The following is a 22,047-nucleotide window of genomic DNA, read 5'->3' on the forward strand; positions in this document are numbered from 1 at the left end:
AAAAAATCCTAATAAAATGTTATCAGAATTAGAGAGATTTCTTAGAAAGTCTCAGGTTTGGTGACAAAAAAATTCTGTCAAAGAAAGGGTCCTTCAAGAGTACTATGTGATTTCTCTGGGTGCAGAAATATCTAGACCCTGAGTTGTGCTCAGGCATAACTCTCATTTCCTCCCTCGGGCTATTTGCAATGTATGAAAAGTAGCTCATGGATTCTGTAACTCCTGGGTTATCATTCAGCCATCAAAGATTTTCCCTTTATAAATAGTCAGTAGTTCTGGCAAGTGTTTGAGAACTAAGGGAATGCTCCACCACAACAATAAGAAACTTTTGCTACCAGCTACATCAGCAATTGTATCAGCTTTGTTTTTAGGGGTACTCACTTTTGCTCTCCCTCAGCAGGAATATCAAGCTGCCTCCAGATGTTGGCTGACGGGGCTGTACATCTCATACTGATGCTAAAATGGTGGTTTTTTTCTGTTTGCTTTGAAATCTTCAACAACCATCTAAAAAGTAAATGCAACTTCTCACATGTTTTTTTTGTGGATAACTTTGACTTTGATTTTTGTACTTTCAGGAAGCTGTCATTGTCAATGGTACTGCTGCTTATCAAAATTGGCTTGTGCCAGGAAGCACAGTTTACAGGGAATTTTGGATTTTCCATGTGTTAAATCCTTTTGAGGTTATGGAAGGGGGTCAACCAAACCTTGAACAAAGAGGACCTTACACATACAGGTAGGAAAAGACCCTCTAATACATGACATCATGTCTTCTGAGATGAAATTTACTTTTGAAATTCCAGCGTGATACTTTAGTTAGACATGAAAAAAATGCCTAAATTGCAGCTACACACAGAAATCCCAACCATTTTCTGGATTGTGCCTAACATAAGGAAAACACAAACAGAAATAGGTAATTGGATGTGAAGCTGCTTGTACTTGCAAAAAACAATAATTCATTAGCCACAATATCACAGAGACAGTTGTGTTCCTTCCCGTTCAGTTTTTACCAGCTTTATAACAGGAGAAAATGTGCCAGATGCCCTAAAACCAAGAGATTATTTTATCATCCATACCTCACTAATACTTATTTTAATAATGTAGTTTGTTCTTATTTTTTCTTCTTTATGACATTTTTAATCAATAACTTTTCTTTTTTCAAATTTTGTTTGGGAAGGCATTCCTTTTTCTGAGTATACTAGCTAGGATGTAGATGCAGCAATCCTCCCACATTCAAGGAAAGTTTTATTATTTATTTAATGTTAAATGCGATGTTGACATAGGACTAGTTGATGCTTCCTGAGTTATTAAGCCCAATATTTGCTATCACTGGCACTCTTGTTAGGAAATTGCTTTCCTATGATGATAGGATGTTTCTTTCTCAATAACTTAAGGGATGTGTATTATATTCACAAGATAGTTTTCCATTTCAGCATCTTCAGCCAAAGTGACTTGATGCCTAAAAGCTTATTTATTTCTCAATGGAAAGGGAAGACTTTTGTTTCACAGAGTACCTGGGAAGACAGAGGAAGGGTTGCAGAGGAATCAGGAAAAAGACAGTTAAGAAATACTACAGAAGGTGAATTCCCACCAAACAGAAACATTTCACTCTGGTGCTGATGATGATGCCTTTTTTTTATCAGGGACAAATCTCAGCCAGAAGCTTAAATAAGACTAAGTAAGAAACTATGACTATGAAATGAAGGCTCCTCTTACTACTGCACTCATGTCTTCCTGGGATATTTCTCTACCTTACAACTGAGACATTGAGTCTCTCTCTCTCAATTTCCCTTTAAACATTTAATAATTTATTATAGTGTAGAACAGCTCAAATTAATCAGAAAAAAAATCTCCCAACTCTCAGGTAGATGCTCTACACATTAGGCTAATAATTAAAATTACATGTATACAAACCAGTTCTGAGAAGCCAAGATCCAGCTGCTCTTCAGATAAGACTGACCTGCACTGGCTACACCTGTACCATGGGAAAACGCTCTGCGTACCTTTTGTACCCCCCTACACTCATGCTAGAAGATCTGACCCTGAAATATCCTGAAGATCCATTCTGGGATGGAGCTGTGATCAGCTGTCTGGACCTACAGCATAGACTGTTACTTGATCCCTGCTGGCTGCTGTCCCCACAGAGGGGTCAGCAAGAGGGTGGGACTGGAAGGGTGGAGCTAAAGCTGGAACTGCAGAACTGCAGAAGAAATTTGTACCTTAAGAGATTTGCTGACAGGGCATGACTGGCACGACCTCAGTGGGACCGAATGATTGCTTATAAATCTCTACATGCATATTAAATATTATCAAAGTAACATTATGGGTTCAACCTGTTTTGTTGCAACACATGTCTATCAGATCAAAAATCTGATGTTTTATGTCTGTCAGCCCCTTCTAATTACACACAACCATGAGACAGCTTATGAAATGTGACAAATCATAACGAATTTTAAAAATATAATAAAAATATATAAGGTCCATTCATGACATTTAAAAAAACCTCAAACTTGCTTTCATTTTAGTATCAAGAAAGACTATTCCATTTATAAGGAATAAGAAAATATTTCCAAAGGGACACTATTTGTAGAAAATTGAATTTTTACATGTAATCACATGAAAAGTTTATAAACTTTTTAGTGGTTATAAAATGTTCAACATTCATTTTACTAACACGTTGATCAACTTCTCAAAAACTTTCAACCAGGCATGGTTATGTGTTTTCTCAAAAGTCAAAGATTAAAAATATTCTCTGTCTGTGTTTTGTATTTCCAGGGTGCGATACTTAGCCAAAGAGAATGTCACAGAAGGTGAGAATGGCACAATATCCTACATGCTGCCCAATGCTGCTGATTTTGAACCTGATTTGTCTGTTGGGACAGAAAACGACACCATGACTGTCCTCAACCTCGCTGTTGTAGTAAGTAAAGAAACAAAGCCACAGTGTCCAGATACAAATGTTGAGCTACTGAAGGAAACAGGGGAAAATTCATAGAATCAGAATGGTTTGAGTTGGAAGAGACCTTAAAGATCAACTAGTTCCAGCAGGGACACCTTTTACTACAGTGTGTTCAAAGCTCAAAAAGCATCCTCTTAATCATTTTTAGCATGGGAATAAACCAAGAGTTTATGGATGGGTTCCCTTTGTGTGTGAGGTACAGCATGAACAGTAGAGGGTGGATTTGTCGTGCTCTTTCCATAATACCCTCAGGTCTGCCTGGCAAGGGAAGCTGCATTGATTCCCACACCCAGAGTCTGCATAGCCTCACCACCATAGCCTGGGCCCCATGGTGCAATCCTGGAGCTCTCCTGTCCTGCTGAGTGCTAGTTATTCAAAGAAGAGCACAAGGATCTTCACCCAGAGGAGTGTTAGAGCCTTTAGGTGTTTTTGTATTATCACAGGCTGAGAATGTTTGCCTTAGGCTCACATTTACAGTTTTCATACTTATATTCAGACCTGGTTGTGCTGCACCAACTTTCTGGTGCCTGCATGAGTGCTCAGGATTGCTGTGAGAAGGTGTCTGCCAGGGGCAGAGTATGAAGATGGTTGGTGTAAATACAATACTGAAGTCACATACCAGCAGTCACAGAGTCACAGGAGACCCCATGTTGGAAGGCTTCAGAAGATCATCTGACCCAAGCTTTTGTGAAATCATTACTTGTAGCTATTCAGAAGCCCATCTGGCCGTGGTCCTGGGCAACTGGTTCTCAATGGTCTTGCTTGAGCAGAGCTTGGACCAGATGGTGTCCAGGGGTTCCTGCAAACTTCAGCTGTTCTGTCATGCCATGGTTAGGGCTGTTACAGTGAACTCATGTGATCAGTCAAGAAAAATTGTCTTCTTTTGTGTAACTTATGGCCAGTAACTGTTTTGTTAAGAAGTGCCAGTTTTATGTAGAAACCTAACTTCAAGGGAGGGGCAAATCTGGGAACTGGCTTCGGCAGATATTTCTTGGAGTCAGTCTCTGTGTTTTTTATTCAAAGCACATGCAGAATTTTATACTAAACATTGATTTTATTGCTGTTTTTAGGCTGTACCTTCCGTGTACCCAAGTGGTTTTATGCAATCATTAATAAACACTTGGGTTAAATCTTCAAATTCAGCTATACTGCAGAACAGAACAGTCAAAGAAATACTATGGGGATACACAGATCCCTTCTTGAACAAAATCCCCTTTCCTGGTGTGAACCCTGTTGTGGGAGTCTTCTACCCGGTAAGTGAAAGCCAGGAGGAGGCAATGCCTTCAGTTATCATTCTGTGAATAAAACTTAAGACAGCTGCTCTGAGGAAGAAAATGCTATAAAATTGTTCAATATTTCTAACTGTTATTCTTTCTTGTTGCCTCTGTTACAGTATAATGGAACAAGTGATGGACCTTACACTGTGTATACTGGGAAAGAAGATATTACAAAAACAGCAATAATTGAAAGCTATAAAAATAAAAGGTACTGTAACATTGTAGAGGAAGAAAAGAATATATATATTTTCAAGGTATGTCTTTTAAAATTTGATTCACTAGGAGCTATAGATAAATAGAAGAAACTTCAGGGATTCAAAGGAAACAGGATCAAACCCTGGGCTTAGCAAAACCATCACTTTCTTTCAGCTGTCAATAGTTCTGTTAGGAGTTGGACTTTAGACAGTTATTGATTCTTTGATACAACTATTTACTTCTGGTTTGCATTCTTAAGTAGATAGATTCCTTTTATCCTCTTCTAATGGATGCTATAATTTATCTGAATAAATGAACATCTCTATCCTTTGCCTTTGCAAATGGGTCAGGCTTATCCTGAAACATTTATATTTGGTAATACAGGTAATTAAAGTGCTTACACGGTAGAATTTATGACAGGCAGCATGACTTTTATTTTATCTTACAGGACTCTTTCGTACTGGCCAGGTCACTGTGATATGGTTAATGGCACAGGTGAGCCTATTAAAGCTTTTTAAAACTTCAGCACTTTTCTTGATATTTCAAGGGAATAGCGAGATACAATATTTAAATTAACTCCCCTGGGCTTTGCCAGTTCTGTATTCTGTATATTAAGTATCTATATATATGCATCCATACTGCTAGTATGATAGATGCATATGTGTGTATCTTTTAAAATATATGAATTATGTAGTACTGTACATCATTTTATATAGACATGCACTCAGCCTCTACATCTAGAGTAAATGTGGAAGAGAAACAAAATTATCCAGTTCTCTTGTTTCTACTAATTATTTTCATAGTACAATATAATTAAGATTCTTTTTCTTTGCTATAGAAGTTGAAAATTATCTTGGCATTTTAATAATGCACATTCATTTACACTGCTGAAAATTTAATTAAATGCACCAGAATGGACATGCTGATATATGAAAAGAAATTGAGGCAACAAAGGAGGAGGCTGCCAGATGAATGGCTTGTAGACCACTAGAAAATGAAAAGGGATGAAGAAGAAAAGTAGCTTAGACTGGCATGAATAGACTATGGACAAATATTTTTTGACTTTTCTTTTGGAATGCATAGGTAAACAGCTGAGTTATTTAAGATTCAAGGTGACTTTTTTTCTTTTTTGTTAGTGAAAGCATTGCTGTGAGGACACCACAGTGTCTGGAGCTGAGGCTGGCAGGTGTCTTGGTGGAGCTTTTGCAGAGAGCTCCAGGCCCTCAGTAAATTAAGGCTTTTGTGTAGGGTTGTTTACTTTGGGCTTTTTCCCTTCATTTTCCATTCTGCTTTACCTGGCATAGATAATTTTCCTTATAACCCAGATTGTGCAATGAGGTATTTTGAAGTATTTAAAATACATCACAAGAATCTGATTTTCCACAAGTCTGTGAGCCACAATGAATTAGTTCCCCGTTAAACCATGTAATTAATTTTATAAGAAACAATATTTTCTTACATTGCAGGACTTCTTTTCTTTCTTATGGGGCCTGGTATATTTTTGTCTAGCCAGGGTCAACTTTTTGTTTATCCTTCTGTAATGGATGGAATAAACATACTCTGTTTACTAATTAAGTGCTCCACTACAATGAAAATGAGATTTTACTTGTGAGCAAGGATTTCTGCACAGTTTACAAGGACATTTAGTGTGAGATTGCTGTATTTGGAGATGCAGGAGGTTTAAAAAGTCTTGTAAGTGTGAGAATTCTACCTTATCTCGCAAGCTTTCACATGAAAGCTCAATGTGTATAGTGTAATAAAATACATAGATAAAAAGAAACCAGTATACTTCTATGGGGCTTGACAGGAATCCATGCCAACCTTAGAAGAATGCCAAGATTTAGAAACACAGTGTGTGTTTAGGATGATCTTGAATCTTTGGGAAAAAAGTGCTTCTGTCAGCAGTGGGCAAGTGGCTGTGTGTAATTTAGCCTTCATGCTCTTGCCAACTGGATTGAAAGATATCACAGATGTTTTCAATTGTTTGGTTATGGCCACTGCCTAAGAAACTAAACAGAAATTGTCACAAAAACTAACAAATGTACTGGTTAAAGGTTTGTTACAACACCTTAATTGGGAAAATGGCAGAGGCTCCTCTTACATAACTCTGGGTGCATGCAATGCAGAAATACAATTCTGAATGTCTGCACTCTTCTAGAGCAAGTGGAAAGAAACAACACCAAAGTGCTACTCCTCTGACTTATTTGGCATATCTACCATGGGGTGAGGTGGATTGTGCCCTAGATGTGGCTTCCTCCTCTCCATTAGTTCTAGAAAGACCTCAGCTTAGAGTCCCACTTGAGCAATCTTTGGTGGAAAATGTTAGCCTTGATTATGAAATAGTGTGGAACTCTAAAGCTGTGTTTCTTGTAAGCACTGAGTGTCATTAACTGCAGGTAACTCAGGCATCTCTAGGAAGATTTAGGTCTATAGACTCCATAAACCTTGAAGCAATGGCAACAGGTTTTTGGCTTCATATTAAGCAGATTTTTTTTTTTTTTTTTTAATTTTTTTTTTTTTTAATATCCACTGTTTTAAATGGGCTTGATCATATAGCTTCAAATCTAGGGGTGAAAAGAAAAAAAAACCACCCTGCTATATCTCGGCTCACTTTCAGAAACAATTACATCTTATCTGTGAAGTGCCTGTCAATGTGCAATAACTTACATAAACAATTCCCCGCAAATGACTCATATTGTTTACTTTTATCACAGCTTTACAGGAAAGTAACAACCGAGTATTGAGCTAGAAATTAAGTCATGCCTTCTAAGTAGAATTGCTTTCAAGCTGGTTTCATTTTGTTCACAGATGGAGCATCCTTCCCACCATTTGTTAAGAAGGATCAGGTTCTGCGCTTCTTCTCCTCTGATATTTGCAGGTAGGTTGCTCCCTTCCTGGAGTGTGTTCACACCTCAGTGTGCCACTGAACGCTCTTTGCTTTCAGAGGGTGGCTGCAGTGGCTGCTCTTGGGCTCAGGTCAGCCAGGCAGTGCAACATAACCTTTCATCTAAAACGCAAGTGAAGTTGTGAGTTGTGCTCATGGTTCAGAGCCTGATTCTACCACTTTTGTGTCAAGTAGCAAGCTACTGCAATGGACTTTGCTTCAGCCAGTTATATTTGTTTCAGCCAGGTGTATATTCAGGAAAATGAGACATTCTGAGCTGTTACAGATCTGTAAACTGCACTGAAGGCCACAGGGTTCAAAGTCTTGAGCTTCTTCTAAGATCAGGACCCAGCCTTGTTTGGTCTGAGAAAGCAACAGGTACAGCAGGGTCCAGTTAGGTCCATCTTTGGCATGTCTGGAAAAAAAATCATCTATGCAGAACAGTGTTTACTGTTATTCAACAGATACTCAAAATTGTTTTCTCACAGGATATTTTTATTTATCTTATTTTTATTTATTTACAAACAAACAATCCTGCTTAATACATCCCATGCTGATGACTTTTAAGCCTGTTTCTTCTGCTGGGCTGTGCAGTGCCCCCAGGTTCTCCAGTGGGATCACTGAAAGAAATGTTAAAGATTTTCAGTGCATCATAGTGTATTTACTTTAGGAGGTTCAAACCCTTCATTTATTTTGCTGCCTGGAAACAGATGCTTCCTTTTTACTCAGTTTAAAGTGTGCAGTTTGCTTTATAGTGTGTTTGTTTTCAAAGATCATGGTTTTATATTAAGTGAAAGATGGTTTTTGTGAAATAATTTTGATCCACAAACTGAAAACCATTTCCCAATTCATGGAAACGGGAATTCTATGCAGTGGAGAAATGATAAAATTCTTTGGACTGATTACACAGTTTGAGAGATCCCGCCAGATATTTCAATCTCACAATTCATGAACAGTAAAGGACAATAACAATTGCCCAAAGGTCCTGCAAAAACAAGGTCAGGAAAAATTTTTCTGCCATGTTGCAAAATCCTTCTTTTGTTTGGCTGCAATACAAAATGTTGGCGCCCTGATTACATTACTGTGTGGCAACCATATCTCTGTATCAGCTGATAATGAATTAGCAAAAAGAAGCTTAACTAGTATTCTGATTCTTATGCAATGGAATAAGGTTATATGCAGGTTTTCCGCATCATAAAGCTTAGATTATCATGAGGTCAGCAAAAAGAATGGATAAGCATCTCTACTGTAGTCCAAAAACTTTCAAAAACCTCATGACTGCGAGTGTAGCTGTGTGTAGGGAAAAGAGATCTCAATTGATTTATTAGTTTTGTCTATATTGTTTATCATTAGTATTTGAACTTTTGTCTCTTATTTTGTGTATTGTCATTTTCCCCACTGAGCTTGTACATCCTTTAGTGAAGGTGTGGAATATTCTCCACTACAGAGAAATACCTCTACAATTCACTCAAGAGTGTGGCAGGACCCTGGACATTGGGTCCCTGGGGGGCTTGTTTCTTTTAAGAGAGAGGCAGCTGGGGGATCCTTCAGGAGCATTGCCACAAATTTAGACTTTTAATCCAAATGGCTGAAACACATTTCTCCTCTTTTGTGTTCAGATCAATCTATGGAGTTTACCATGGCAAGCAGAATGTGAAGGGAATCACACTGTACCGTTTCACAGTTCCCCGTGAAGCATTTGCCTCACCAACTGAAGTCGCAGATAATTATTGCTTCTGTACAGATAAAGAGATATCAGAGAACTGCACGTTGGCTGGAGTCCTGGACATCAGTGCCTGCAAAGCAAGTATGCCACACTACTGTCACACATGTCATTTAACTGGGGACAAGGTACTTATCCTGTAGCTGAGGTGTTCCTCTGATATCCAGAATGTTTGTTCATGAATTCTTCCATGGGTTGCTTGTCAGATCACTCATATTCCTGCAGCCCCAGTGCACAAAATGAGGACTCTGATATTTCTGTATTTTGCATAGTGCTATGCAAAGTCGGGATACCACAGATTGTGTACTGAAACTGCAGCAATGTGTGTAGGGAAAGGAAAGGAGGCGCACTGTGTGAAAGCCAGAGATAGTGCTGCACCCTATGTCTGTGGCAATTCACACACATGGTGGGGGTGGGTGTGTACACAGTTATATCTATGTACACAGACAGTACTGGCTCAGTCTGCTGTTGGTAAAATAAATATATACTGAGTCTGCATTTGGTGCAGAGTGAACTGTGAGAGGTCCCTTCAAGCTAAAACAAGTTCATGAACATGGGAAAAACAGTGACAGTTGTGGCCTCACCTCAGGGGCACTGCCAGCTCCACAGTGTAGACAGAAGACAAGCAGGATTTGTAAGTGCAGTTTATTTCACTAGGAAAATTCTCCTCATGACAAAAAATAAATCACAAAAATGCTCAAATTTTGGTTTTTTTTTGTTTGTTTTGGTTTGGGGTTTCTTGGGTTTTTTTTGGGGGGGTGGTGGGGTTAGACTGTTAACATTTTTATCTGGATTGTACATTTATATAGCAAAACTATGTTTGGAAAATTACCTGTGAAGATGAGTGCCAAAGCAAGGCTTAATGATTCACGAGAGTTTGTTTTTATTTTTTTTTTTCAATAGAAAGACCAGTATATATCTCTCTTCCTCATTTTCTTCATGCAAGTGAATCTATATTGCGAAACGTGGAAGGCCTGAGCCCAAATGAAAAGGAGCATGAGACATATCTTGACATAGAGCCTGTAAGTCCAAGTATTTAATACTTGTACCTTGGGAAACTTGCAATGTTTAAATTTAATAGTAGTAGAGTTGGCCTTTTCCTACAAGCAGAAGATGCAATATTTTCATGCTTGTTTTTCTAAGGTCTGCTCTCAAAGTGGTACAGTTTCAACAGGGGAAATTTACAGTAGAACTTTTTCTCATTCTGACTTTCAAAGTCTGGAAAATCTGTTTTGATTTTTACTTATTGGGAAGATGGGATTGAAGAGATTCTGCAAACTGTGAAGTATGTTGTAGCTTTTCTATGATCTTCAGGTACTTTGAGGAAATTGTATTCTATGAACTTCTGTTTCCTCTACATTTAATTTTTAAAAACATTTTCTTTAACTAGCCATTTTTGGATAATTACTATCTCAATTGAAATGAAATAAAAATAGATGAGTTTATTTCCTATTGCTAGAACCCTGAACAGTCTGATTTAAATAGACCTAATTTAAGTCTTTGTGACTTGAATTGTCCAGCAAATCTCCCAAACAGAATGAGTTTTTTGACTTCTTACAAATTTACCTCTATTTCTGTTTCAGTGGTTCAGATCTTTAAGTGTACTTACCAAAGTTTTCTGAATTGTATGATGAATTCAAAGGTTCCAAAATTCTATTTTGCTCTTATTTTGCATGAAAAAGTAAAATTGATAATTTCTCACTAAAATTAGTCAGTTAAGCTGTGTAACTTCAGTGAGAGAGATAAAGTTAAATCTTTGTTTTGCCTTATTTGGAACAGAGATATCAACCAGATTTTCCTAAATATTGCACAAAGTTTTTAAGAATCACAGCCTTTTTTTTTTTTTCTGTGAAAGACAGAGAGTAGAAGAAAGATATGAAGAAAAGATTTTACCTTTGCATACATCTGTTTATCCTGATACAAAATGTTTGCTTTCTGCCTTATGCAAGTCAAATATCCTTCATTTTGGAAAAGAAAATTTAGCTGATTTTTGGTGGGAAAAGACCAGGAAGCATATTTATATGAAGGATGCCATGACTGATTTAGTAGTTTTAAACTTCATCTTCAGGTTTAAATGCAAATTACAAAAGTAACTATGGTAAAGCCACAAAATTAGAACTTCTATGAGAAATGAGAAACCCTAAGAAACATTACCATTTCATACAAATTAATCCTTCAAAACATAAGGGTGAAATAATCCCAAAGTGCTTTTTGACACTGTCTGTATTATAGACTTTGGTATCTAATTAAGAAATTTAAATTAATGTTTTGTTGGATTTTTTCACTGGTTTTAGGTGACTGGTTTTACACTACGATTTGCAAAGAGGCTGCAAGTAAATCTCCTTGTGAGGCCTTCATCAAGAATTGAGTAAGTGCTACTTCTTTATTGTATTTTTAAAGAATTTTTAAGTGAGCTGATTGGTCTATGAGAGCATCAGTAGAAATGTCTTGGAGGAGAAGAAATAAAAATACTTCCCCAAAGCTTGTTCAGAGTAAATCTTCCTGAGCAGGACATTGCCCAAGTATTTTAACACACATTTGATTTCCCTACAGAAGCTTACAAGGCAAAATGTCCTGAAAAATAACATTCTTATAAAGCCCAAATGGAGGGCCTGAGGATGAACAAAAAACAAAATGCATGTTCTGTAATAAATTCAATGAGAAAGAGAATTTATGTATTCCCTGTCACTAGATGGTTTTATCACAAGGGTTTTTTCCTCTTCATTGGCCCAAATGTACATGGATAAACATGCCTTTGGCATCTTGTACATATGAACACCACACAGATCTTTAACCCTCTCTGTGTCTGACTGCCCATTTACAGAAGATTAGACAGAAAATGATGGTTGCTCAATATGTAAAACGGCTGTTGTTAATTGTAGGTTTGATTTGGTTTGATTCTTTTTTCACTCCAAAAGTATATTTAAAAGGTACATCTGGAAGCCAGAAATATAGTTAGAAGAGAAGAAAAATGTTTAAGTAGAGAGTGGGCTTATGTAGCAAACTAAAAGTAACATGCTGTCCTTATTTTCTCATTTCAGGCCTTTAAAAAAAGTTACAAAACCCTATGTGTTCCCTCTTCTTTGGCTTAATGAGGTTAGTATATTTTATGTCTATTAATATTAATCTGTTTTGAAACAAACAAATAAATAAAAAACTACCTAGTTTTTCAGTCTTGGAGCCCTGAAACTGGGTAATTAAACTCATGCTATGATTTGCACCACACCAGGAGTATATTCTGCAAGTGAGGTCTTGCATGTGAACCTTTCTCTGATGTTTTTCTTACCCTGTTTCAGTCTGCTGTTATTGGGGACGAGAAAGCAGCCATGTTCAGAAGCAAAATCTCCGGGCGGCTCCAGATGCTGAACATTGTGCAGCTGGGATTGATTATCACAGGCTGTGTGCTGTTTGTGGCCTTCCTGGGGTCCTACTTCACATGCAGGTCAACCAAATTAAAATAAGTGAGTAAGCACTTAACAGCTCAGTCCTCAGCACTGAGTTATCCTCAGGGTTTCAAGAGGTCAGAATCATTACCTGTTTCGCTCTTCTTGTTTTTTTGCATGCTAGAAAATTCAGTAGCCATTCCGTAGGGAGTCATCCAGATATTTGGCCTAATATTTTCAAGCTCTCTTCCCATCCTAAATCTTTCAGGATGCTCTTAACTCAGGGGAGGGCATCAGGAACTACATCAGAAGAACGATGTTTTTGTTTGTTGTGATTTCTTTAAAATCAACATTTTGTCCAAGACACTAAAACTGCTCAGAAGTGTCCTCTAGCACCTTTCTGAGACAGAGGCCACACAGCTGCAGATTGCTGTGCTCTCCCAGGACATGCCCCTGTCTGAAGTCCAGAGAACCCCCTGGAAATCACACTTTTCTATTGAGTGCTGGTTTCTCACTGCTTCCTGTCAGTGGTGCATCACTGTAATGTTAGTCTGAGCACGTCCTATACACACCTAGCTCACAGAGGCAAATATAGTCCCATCAGGGGCAGACTGACCAAGTGAGGGATTAATGTGCTGATATCTGGGGAAGCAAACACATTTTTGGAGTTATTTAAAAGTGCAGAGACATGAGCATTATGGTGAAAGGTATGCTGTACTAAAGAGGTATTCTTAAGCTGAAGACCTACCTCACCATATGCTGAATTCTGATTTTATTTCACAACAGGTGAAAAGACTTCAGAGGTGGTCAAAGTTTAATTGAAATTTCAGCTAAGCAGCTTGTTAAAATTCAGAGATGAAATGTGACTCAAGGCACGGTCAATCCATGAGCTGTGGAATTCAACGTGTTTTTCCATTTTGAGAAGACCAGCTTACCAACCCAAATAAGCTGATGTTTTTGAAGGTCCACACTTCTGACATCAATAAAGAGGCCACTGTAGAAGCTACACTATCAAAAGACTTTATTTGAAACTTGTTATACATTTTAAATTGCATTCAAGCAGACTGAAGTTGAGGTGCAGTTGGATTTCAGTCCACCTTCTGCCATTTATGCAACTTGCTACTCATTTTCTTCTGGATTTGCAAGAAAAATGAAAGCCGCTTGCTGATGTTCCGTCTCTGAGCACAGGCTGGGAATGACAACAATTTGGATCTCATGCTGTGCTCTAGATGCTCTCATTGCAAGATTTCTCTCTGTTCCTTCAAGGAATGGTAGCTGCTGCAATAGAACTGCTCTCTGTCCTCTATTCAGGGATGTGAATTGCATTGAATGTGAAGTTTATTATGTAAAGTTACTAACTGTTATACGTGAAGTTTATGAAAGACTTACTAAAATATGTGGTTCATGCATTTTGTATGGAGATGGCTCATAGATACAACCACAGGTATCCATATGTTGATGGACCTCATCAACATTTGGCTCCATAGCTGTTTATTAATCTGAATCACACCCTAACTCCTAACCTGCTCCACTGCTCTTCCTGTTGCCTCCTGTGAGCTTTTATTTCTGGCACTTGTTTGAACACAAGCCTCTGCACTGCCCTAAGCCCACCTAGCCCAAGGCCTCCTTTGGAGAATGATCTGATATCTCACCTGACAAGCCAAGACAAAATATCCCAAAATGCTTCAGAGACAGGAAAGACCGAGATAATGATTTCGATCCAACATCAGAGAGTTACACTTGCTATAGAAGCACATAAATGAAAACAAAATGAAGGTAGCCCCAATTACTCACTGATAAACCATCTGCCACAAGGAAATTTGTGCAACCATCTGTTTAATGAGGTGCATCAGCCTCTGGACAGGTAGCAAACACTGATATCACCATAAAAAGTTAATTTTTTCATTTGATATGAATGCTGTATTTTTATTCTGAGAGTAAATGGGACAAATACTGAGTGTTGCAGAGTATCTTATTTTTCTATGGATTCAATAAATTCAGAACAAGAATTTGTTCTTGACATTTCCTAAGATTTCTATTTGGATCTTTTATCCCCTTATTTAAGAGCTGCAAAGAAAAAGGGAAATCAAACATGGTCAGCCTCTCATATCCTGCTGTTTTGGAAGAAATGCTACAATGGACTTTAAACCAAAAAGGTTCATCTTGCTAATAAACAATGTCTTTGGCTGGGCATCTTTAGTAAGGTGTTCTTATCTTTGGAAATAAAGGGAAAATCCAACTGACTGTAATGCTGGTGTTTTATTCCACTGTTCCTTATGGACAAAGTTTTGTAGCTATCAGTAGGGCTGATGGGTCACAAAAATCCCAAGATACTACTCTTGAAGGTGAGGTCTGTGAAGTACCTGGCTGCACCCTCCTCCCAGCTGTGAGTGTGACACTCAAGGGGAAGTCTGCTCTCAGCCCCTGTATTTGATTACTCATGGTGCTGGCTGGTCAATGAAAAACACTTTTCTCTCATTTCCACATTGTTGCTGGTGTCATATGTGATGCTGTGTTCCCATATTAGTCTGGGGACAATTTGACACAACTGAAGCCATCCCTAGAGTCCTATGGACTGGTCAAAAAAGGTGTGAGGACATCTGAAGTCATTAAGCCTCATCTACTCTGAGATAAACACAGTTCTGCTGTGGTTCAAGATCTGACATCAACTTTCTATAATAAAATATCTTTTGTGTCAGGATCTAACATGAAAGGAACCACAGCAGTGCTCCTGTAGTTTTTGATTCACTAACATTTCAGCTTCATTTTATTTGACTTCAAGTCAGTAAGTTAATGTTTGCTTTATTAGTGTTGTTCAGTGTTATGTGGTGTTCCAGCAGCAGTGATTCAGCCAGTCAGTCAGGCCATGACTTTAAATGTCTCAGGGCCAAATTTTTTATGGACAGAATTACATGTTTGTCCATAGGCATAATCTCATTGATTTCAATGCAGATTTGGGCTTTTAAACTATGTCCAGCACCTAGATTGCACTTGAACTGTAATTTGTAGTTACTTTATCCGAAGCATAAGTTACAGCTATTGTTAATTCATGATACTAAGGCTAATGTTAAGTATTTACTTTTGTTCAAACAGTGCGGGTTAAACTTTCATTAGAAACAAATAAATATGAGTAAAATAAAGCTCAAGCCACTTTTCTGATATCCTTGTGTTTAATTGTAAATAAAGCCTTTTGTGTTGAATAATGAAGCTCTTGTGTCTCTTTTTTTGGTATTTGGGGTTTGTTTTATTTTTCTAGAAACTGATTTCATAAATAGATGAATAACTGAGGCTACAGCTAACCTTGTTAAATTATTTTACTCTGGCACACCACAGCGTCCTAGAAGGGCATGTTGCTGTGTGATACATTAGAAATATCAGTGGCATACAACATTTATTGTGTCTGTTGCTCAGAATCCAGTGCTAGTAACACCAATGCTGTGCATTTGATCCCTGTGTGGGCAAATTCCCTTAAGAGCTGGATTCAATGATCTTTGTGGGTCCCTTCCACCTCAGAATATTCTGTTTCTGTGATTTATGTCCTGGATCACAAAAAGGAGAAGACTTTGTGGAACGAGGTAAGCACCAGCATGTCTAAACTGAAGAAATACTAAAACAAACCCAGGAAGGCAAGCTCAGAGAGGCTGTTTTCAAATCTCTTGAGCTGGATGTGTTGGCAGGTGTCAGCACGTCCCGCTGCGCAATCCAACACTGTGCTCTGGCTCTGCTGGCCCAGCAGGTTGGGTGGGAGGCAAGACTGGCTATGCTCATGTCTCCACATTCCCCACCCACCCCAGATCCTGATGTGTGAAAATTGCTGGTCAATTTGAGAGTCAGATCTGACCAAGGATCTAACAGCCCACACACTTTACACCCAAGAGCAGATGTGCCAGCTCTTGATCTCTAACTGTAATTATGCGTTCAAAGCATGTGTTGAAACCTGTTCTACCCACCTAGACTACCACTGTTAAGGTAATATAAACATGTTACTATACCCTGAAAAATAAAGAAAATTAATTCTTTTTATGTTCTTTTAACTGCAAGAGTAGGGAAGGGCTTGTTTTATTCACAGGTATGCACATCAGCATAATAAAAATAAATAAAAAAAACCTAATAAAATATGCTTATAGCTTCTGTTTTTTCTCAGTAGCCATATAAAAACAGAAACCAGAAAGACAAATGACTTGCACATACCAAATGCAATCTGCATTGGTAAATAAATTGGAAAATAAATGCTATTCATTTTCCACTCCCCGTTCTCTCTTTGCCTATCAGTTGGCCCTGATGCTCTGTGGTTTCATTCTCTCCCAGCAGTACCCGAAACAGGCAGGGATTTACAGCCTCCCCAGGCAACACTAGGCTGGGACTTCTCTCAGTTCTATTTTGCAAGCAGAGAAACCAAATGCTTTGCAGCAGGCGCCACCCAAAGGGCATCCAGGTTTTCACAAGTTCTCTTGCTTCACCTCAGCATAAGCAGTCAAAAATTATGCTGGTTATAATTAAGTTTTGCTACCTTTGCCAGTTAACATCACCAGATACAATTACAACACCTTTAAAGCAGCACAACAAAAAGTCCATCATAAGTGTCTGCTACATGACAGATTGTTGAATGCAGCTCTAAAACAAATTTTAATGGCCTTTAATATTCTGGAGTGTTTTACTAAGACCAGGATTTCCTTTAAGTTCTATGAATTATTTTTTTTTACAAAATACATGGTTGATATAATAGGCCCACCCAAAGTTTCCAGGACTCTACTTCTTGCCCAGAATTCCTTGTGTGACACCAAGGATGTGTGGACAAAGCAGGAATTACGTAGAGCTCTGTATCACTCTTTCATGTGATGTAGATCTGCAATTTTAACTTTACCAGAATATCTATGTGTAGGACTGGTAAAGTCACATTTTTGCCCTCATAACTTTTCCAACTGGAAAGCCCCACGTGAATGCTTCTGAAGTTAATTTTTTTGGTTGACACTTTCATAATAGGAGCTAAACTCAGCAGCAGAAGGTAAAAGCCTGCTGGAGGTCCAGGTACTCTTGGGTACTGAAATTTCTTGGTTTTTTTGCCAGAAACATGGAAGCACTTCCTTTTCCCTGCATTCACTTCACAGGTGTAACTATCTTCATGTTGGTCAAATACTAGGTCTGTTTTGTAAGATCAGAAGTTATCACTACAATGAAAGCATCCCCTCCACAAACACACACTGTGTTATGGCAAGAGCTACATTTTATTCTGCAGTCTTGACAAGCTCAGCCTGGTTGTCTTCAGCAGGAGAAAATGAAGAACACTATTGACATTCACAGAATAACACTGACAGAAAAGAAGGAGAAAAAGGTAACCAGAAGCCACTAATTATTTCCATTTTTCCTATGAGCTATGGGAATGCATTAAAAAAGAACTTCTGGCAAAGCATATACTTTAATTCAATGACAAGTCAGTGCAGTTAAGAGCTTAATTCAGGAAATCTCTTCCAGTAGACATTTAATCTTCCAGGCAGCAGAATCCTGAGTACCCAGGAGCATCACCTGCTTTGCTGAATGGACATATATACATGTCATCTTGGTACAATCCTGAACAAGTCTAATAGACTTACATGATTTTCTAGCAATAAGGATAAGTTAATGGCTAGAGGTATCAGCCAGAATGTGGAATATGTGCCTTCCAAAAGCTTTAATTTGGATTACATTAACTCAGATGAAGAATATGCTATGGTTGAGGCTATTCCTTCACATGAAGCTAAGGTCCTGGAGGAAGATGATTTGTAATCCATAAAGATGAAGGAAATTTTTGCTTTTTTGGATACTGGTTGAGAAATAGAGGACTCCTTTTGCTAGTTTTAATTCTGATTGGATTAGAATCAGTAGTCAAATACCTAGAGCCAGAAACTCTTATCTCCCTTTCTATCCTGGTGTGGAACCTCTTAACACAAGTGCTAAATGCATCTTCTCCTCAAGGAAGGAGAAAGGTGGATCAGTTTTTTGGAGTTTAGATTATCTATTTCTCAGAACAACAGATTTTATGAATCCAGATGAAAGGCCAGATTTTACCCTGTGTTTCTTCTGAATCCCTTTCTGGAGCCAAGCATCCCCTAGGCATTGGAGCACCAACTATCAAAACCTTTAAGAACCTCTGTTTAAGGCTGCTTTCACCCCAAAGGGGGTGTTCTGTCTGGAATTCCTGAGTGAAGTCCCTGAAGTTTTACACAAAAATAAAGAAAGGCAAATATACACAGATGGTTTAGCATGGCAATGCCTCATGCCACTGAGAAAACCTTCGAGAGTGTATTTAACTCAAATTCATCTAGTAATATAGCCCTGCAAGCCTTACTTCACAGCTTCAGGAGCATGAATGGTCAGCAGCCCTAGCTGTGGTGGCAGAGATTAGATTACACCACATCAAAGCCTCCCAGATAGCAAATGAAAGCCATTATTCCATAATGACTAATATCTCATTATTCACTAAAAGCTGAAATTTGAATCTTATTAATATTCTCACAACGGATTGAGACAGAACAAGTAAAACAGATACCAGTTTAAGCCATTCATGAGTGGTTCTACCTTGAATTAGTACATTTGACTTTGTGTTTCAATCTCTCTAATGCAGCACACAGAGGAGACAATTTATGCAACTGTCTCTGATCAATCAGAGACCTGTTACATAGTTTTATGAGTGTTTAAATTTTTGACAAGTGATTAAAATCACCTATTTGGTCATCAACTCTAAGATATGAGAAGTTCTCAGTATTGCACAAAGGATGATGAAATATGTCTACAGGCACAAAGATGTATTTGTGGTGTCTGTCCACATCTCATGGTATACAGAAATTGTAACAGCAACTCTTCTGAAGCAAAGCCCAAAGTATAGGAGGTGATGGGACTACAAGAAATGACAGGGGTCCCTTCAAATTAATATCTTTTTCAGGACATCTTTTCCAGTAAAGCGCTACCTTTAAATACTCTTTCTCAAGTAACTGCAGTTATATCTAATCATGCTATTGTGCCATTGCTTTCCCTCCCACATTGTGCTAAAAGAGCTGGCTGAGATGTGCTTCAGTGTGGAACAGATTTTGCAGCTCTAATTGATTGCTGAGCCAGTACATTACTGGAAAATGCTAATTGTCTATTTCAGCAACTCATCTACTGGGCTCTACTTTCTCCCTAACATATGGCTTCAAAGTAAAGATTATGAAGTGGGGAATGAAATGTAGAGGTAGGGAAGAATGAAGGGCATCTCACATGGTGATGGGAATGACTTTTGACAAAAGCCAACTGAACAGCCATATCAGCAATTTTTGAGTACCCCCTTGCAAAATAATGGGGATAATGTCACTCTGGAAGACCAGGATAGGGAGAACAGCTGCAGATGCAGGAAGGGATGTGTAGGCTGATAACTATAAAGGCAGGGTGAAGGGATTCAGAAGAACTAGAAAGCTGATCACAGCAAGCCTTGGGCACTGCTAAGATTGGGACACCATGAGCCTTATACCACTGATGAGTTTGCAGCCCACCAGCCCCAAACTGCTCACTACTGATACTTTACCAAGTGTGGGCATGTACCTAACATGTGCAAACCAACCAGGGAAAGCAGGAATGCTCAGACCAGCCTCAGCTGCTTACCTATATAAATGCAATATATCTCAGGACAACTCATTTTTTATTAGTACCTGGTTTAGGAAGTCGTGGGTCTCCCATCAAGTCCATATCATACCACTTGTCACTCATGGGTACCTCAAATATTCCTCAAACTTCCTGTGAGAAGTCTTGCTAGATAATTTTACAGTCCTTTTCTATACCTTTATTTTTCAGGACTGGGCTTTCAAACATTGTTATTTAGCTGAAAACCAGGCAAAAAAGAGGCCGTGAGTGAAGGAGGCCGCAGAAGTCATGTAGGTTAGTCACTGAGATTATATGTTTAGCTTTGGCAGAGTCCCTCTGAGAAAACTGGCCTTGCCTATCCTCATCTCAGACCCCCAATCCTCCCTTGATGAGCAGCCAAGTTACATTATTCACTGGTATGGGACCAGGTATTTAAAATTTGAATCCTCTGCTCTTCTTTATTCACATCTTAGCCCTTTTGTGGTTACCTCCCATAAACCTCTTTCTAAGCAGAAGAAATGAATCGCAAGAACACCCAAGTAAATAATTCAGAAACATTTTTTTTATTTCCTCTTGCTAATCCCTTCTAAGTTTTTTTTTGTTGTTGTTTTGTTTTGTTTTGTTGTTTTGGGGTGTTTTTTTTCCACAGTCACTTCTTGGATATTCGAAAACAGTGTTTTGGAAGAAATGCCTTCCTGCAGCCTGAAACCCTGAATGTGATGGTTAGATACAAAAAAAGCATATTTTATGGTTTTGAAAATATTGAGTATTTTTGTCCCCCATGTCCAACAGAGCCAGTTGGCTGCAAGATGGACCCACTGCTGGCCGTGGCACAACCCATCAGCAATAGTGGTAGTGCCTCTAGGATTACAGAGTAAAGAAGGAGGAAAAGGTTGCTGCGCAGGAGAAATTGCAGCTGGAGAGGTGAGTTGAGAATATCTGTAAGAAACAGCCTTGCAGGCACCAGGTCAGTGCAGAAGGAGGGGCAGGAGGTGCTCCAGGTGCCAGAGCAGATTCCCCTGCAGCCCCTGGGGCAGCCCCTGGTGAGGCAGCTGTGCCCCTGCAGCCCAGGGAGGTCCATGGGGGAGCAGGGAGCCCCCTGTAGTGTAGAACCCATGCTGGAGCACATGGATGCCTGAAGGAGGATATGGTGTTGTGGGAAGCCCAGAGTGGAGCAGGTTTGCTGGCAGGACCTGTGACTCTGTGCCAGGCTGTAGCATTGTGTTCCTGAGGGACTTCAGCCTGCGGAAGGGATACACACTGGAGTAGCTCATGAAGAACTGCAGCCTGTGGGATGGACCCACATTGGAGAACTTTATGGAGAGCTGTCTCCCATGGGATGGAGCCCACCCTGGAGCAGGAGAAGGCTGTGAGGATTTCTTCTCTCAGGGAGGAAGAGGCAGCAGAGGCAATATGTGAGAAACTGGCCAAAACCTCCATCCACTCCCTGCCCCCCTGTGCCACTTGCAGGATGGAAGCAGAGAGTTGGGAATAAAGTTATGGTCAGTAAGAGGAGAGAGGTGAAGGACAGGTATTTTTAAGATTTGGGTTTATTTCTGATTTCCCTACTCTGATATAATTGGTAATACATTAAACTTTTTTTTTCCCTAAGTTAGGTTTGCTTTTCCCAGGACAGTAACTGGTGACTGATCTCTCCCTGTCCTTACCTTGACCCTTGAGCCTTTCATTGTATTTCCTCTCCCTTGCCCAGCTGGGGAGGGTAGGGATAGACTGGCTTTGGTAGGCAACTGATGTCCAGCCACGATGGTCCACATGCATCCATGGAGCAAAGCCTGGGAATGCCACAGACCCAGCAGAAGGGCAGAGACCAATGCTTTACAACTCTCTGAGTCACGGTCGCAGTGTAGGAGTAATGTGCAAACTGTGGAGCACTCCCAAAGGCAAACAGTGAAAAATTTTGAATGTGAAATGAGATTTCCGTATTTGCATTCTATTTTCGTGCAAATACTAAGCCGAAGGAGGAAACACTGTGCAATGGACACCTGCAGCTTTTCCTCTCTTTATTTACAGGGAGG

At 39.1% G+C, this 22,047-nt stretch overlaps 1 protein-coding gene across 11 annotated transcripts in view; it reads left to right on the forward strand.

Moving 5' to 3' along the window:
- Positions 1-15,621, forward strand: part of CD36 (CD36 molecule (CD36 blood group)) — a 36,857-nt gene extending 21,236 nt beyond the window's left edge. For all 11 annotated transcript variants that reach the window (XM_083859294.1, XM_083859289.1, XM_083859293.1 and 8 more), the window contains 12 exons: positions 576-733; positions 2,773-2,917; positions 4,027-4,209; positions 4,350-4,441; positions 4,877-4,923; positions 7,237-7,306; positions 8,932-9,119; positions 9,939-10,057; positions 11,330-11,403; positions 12,077-12,131; positions 12,332-12,496; positions 13,205-15,621. In XM_083859294.1, the coding sequence (XP_083715420.1) occupies positions 576-733; positions 2,773-2,917; positions 4,027-4,209; positions 4,350-4,441; positions 4,877-4,923; positions 7,237-7,306; positions 8,932-9,119; positions 9,939-10,057; positions 11,330-11,403; positions 12,077-12,131; positions 12,332-12,496 (1,296 nt within the window). In that variant the 3' untranslated portion in view covers positions 13,205-15,621. The remainder of the gene's footprint in view (positions 1-575; positions 734-2,772; positions 2,918-4,026; positions 4,210-4,349; positions 4,442-4,876; positions 4,924-7,236; positions 7,307-8,931; positions 9,120-9,938; positions 10,058-11,329; positions 11,404-12,076; positions 12,132-12,331; positions 12,497-13,204) is intronic.
- The last annotated feature ends 6,426 nt before the right edge of the window (positions 15,622-22,047 follow it).

The sequence above is a fragment of the Zosterops lateralis genome, assembly GCF_965231275.1.
Source record: "Zosterops lateralis genome assembly, chromosome: 4".
Lineage (NCBI taxonomy): Eukaryota > Metazoa > Chordata > Aves > Passeriformes > Zosteropidae > Zosterops > Zosterops lateralis.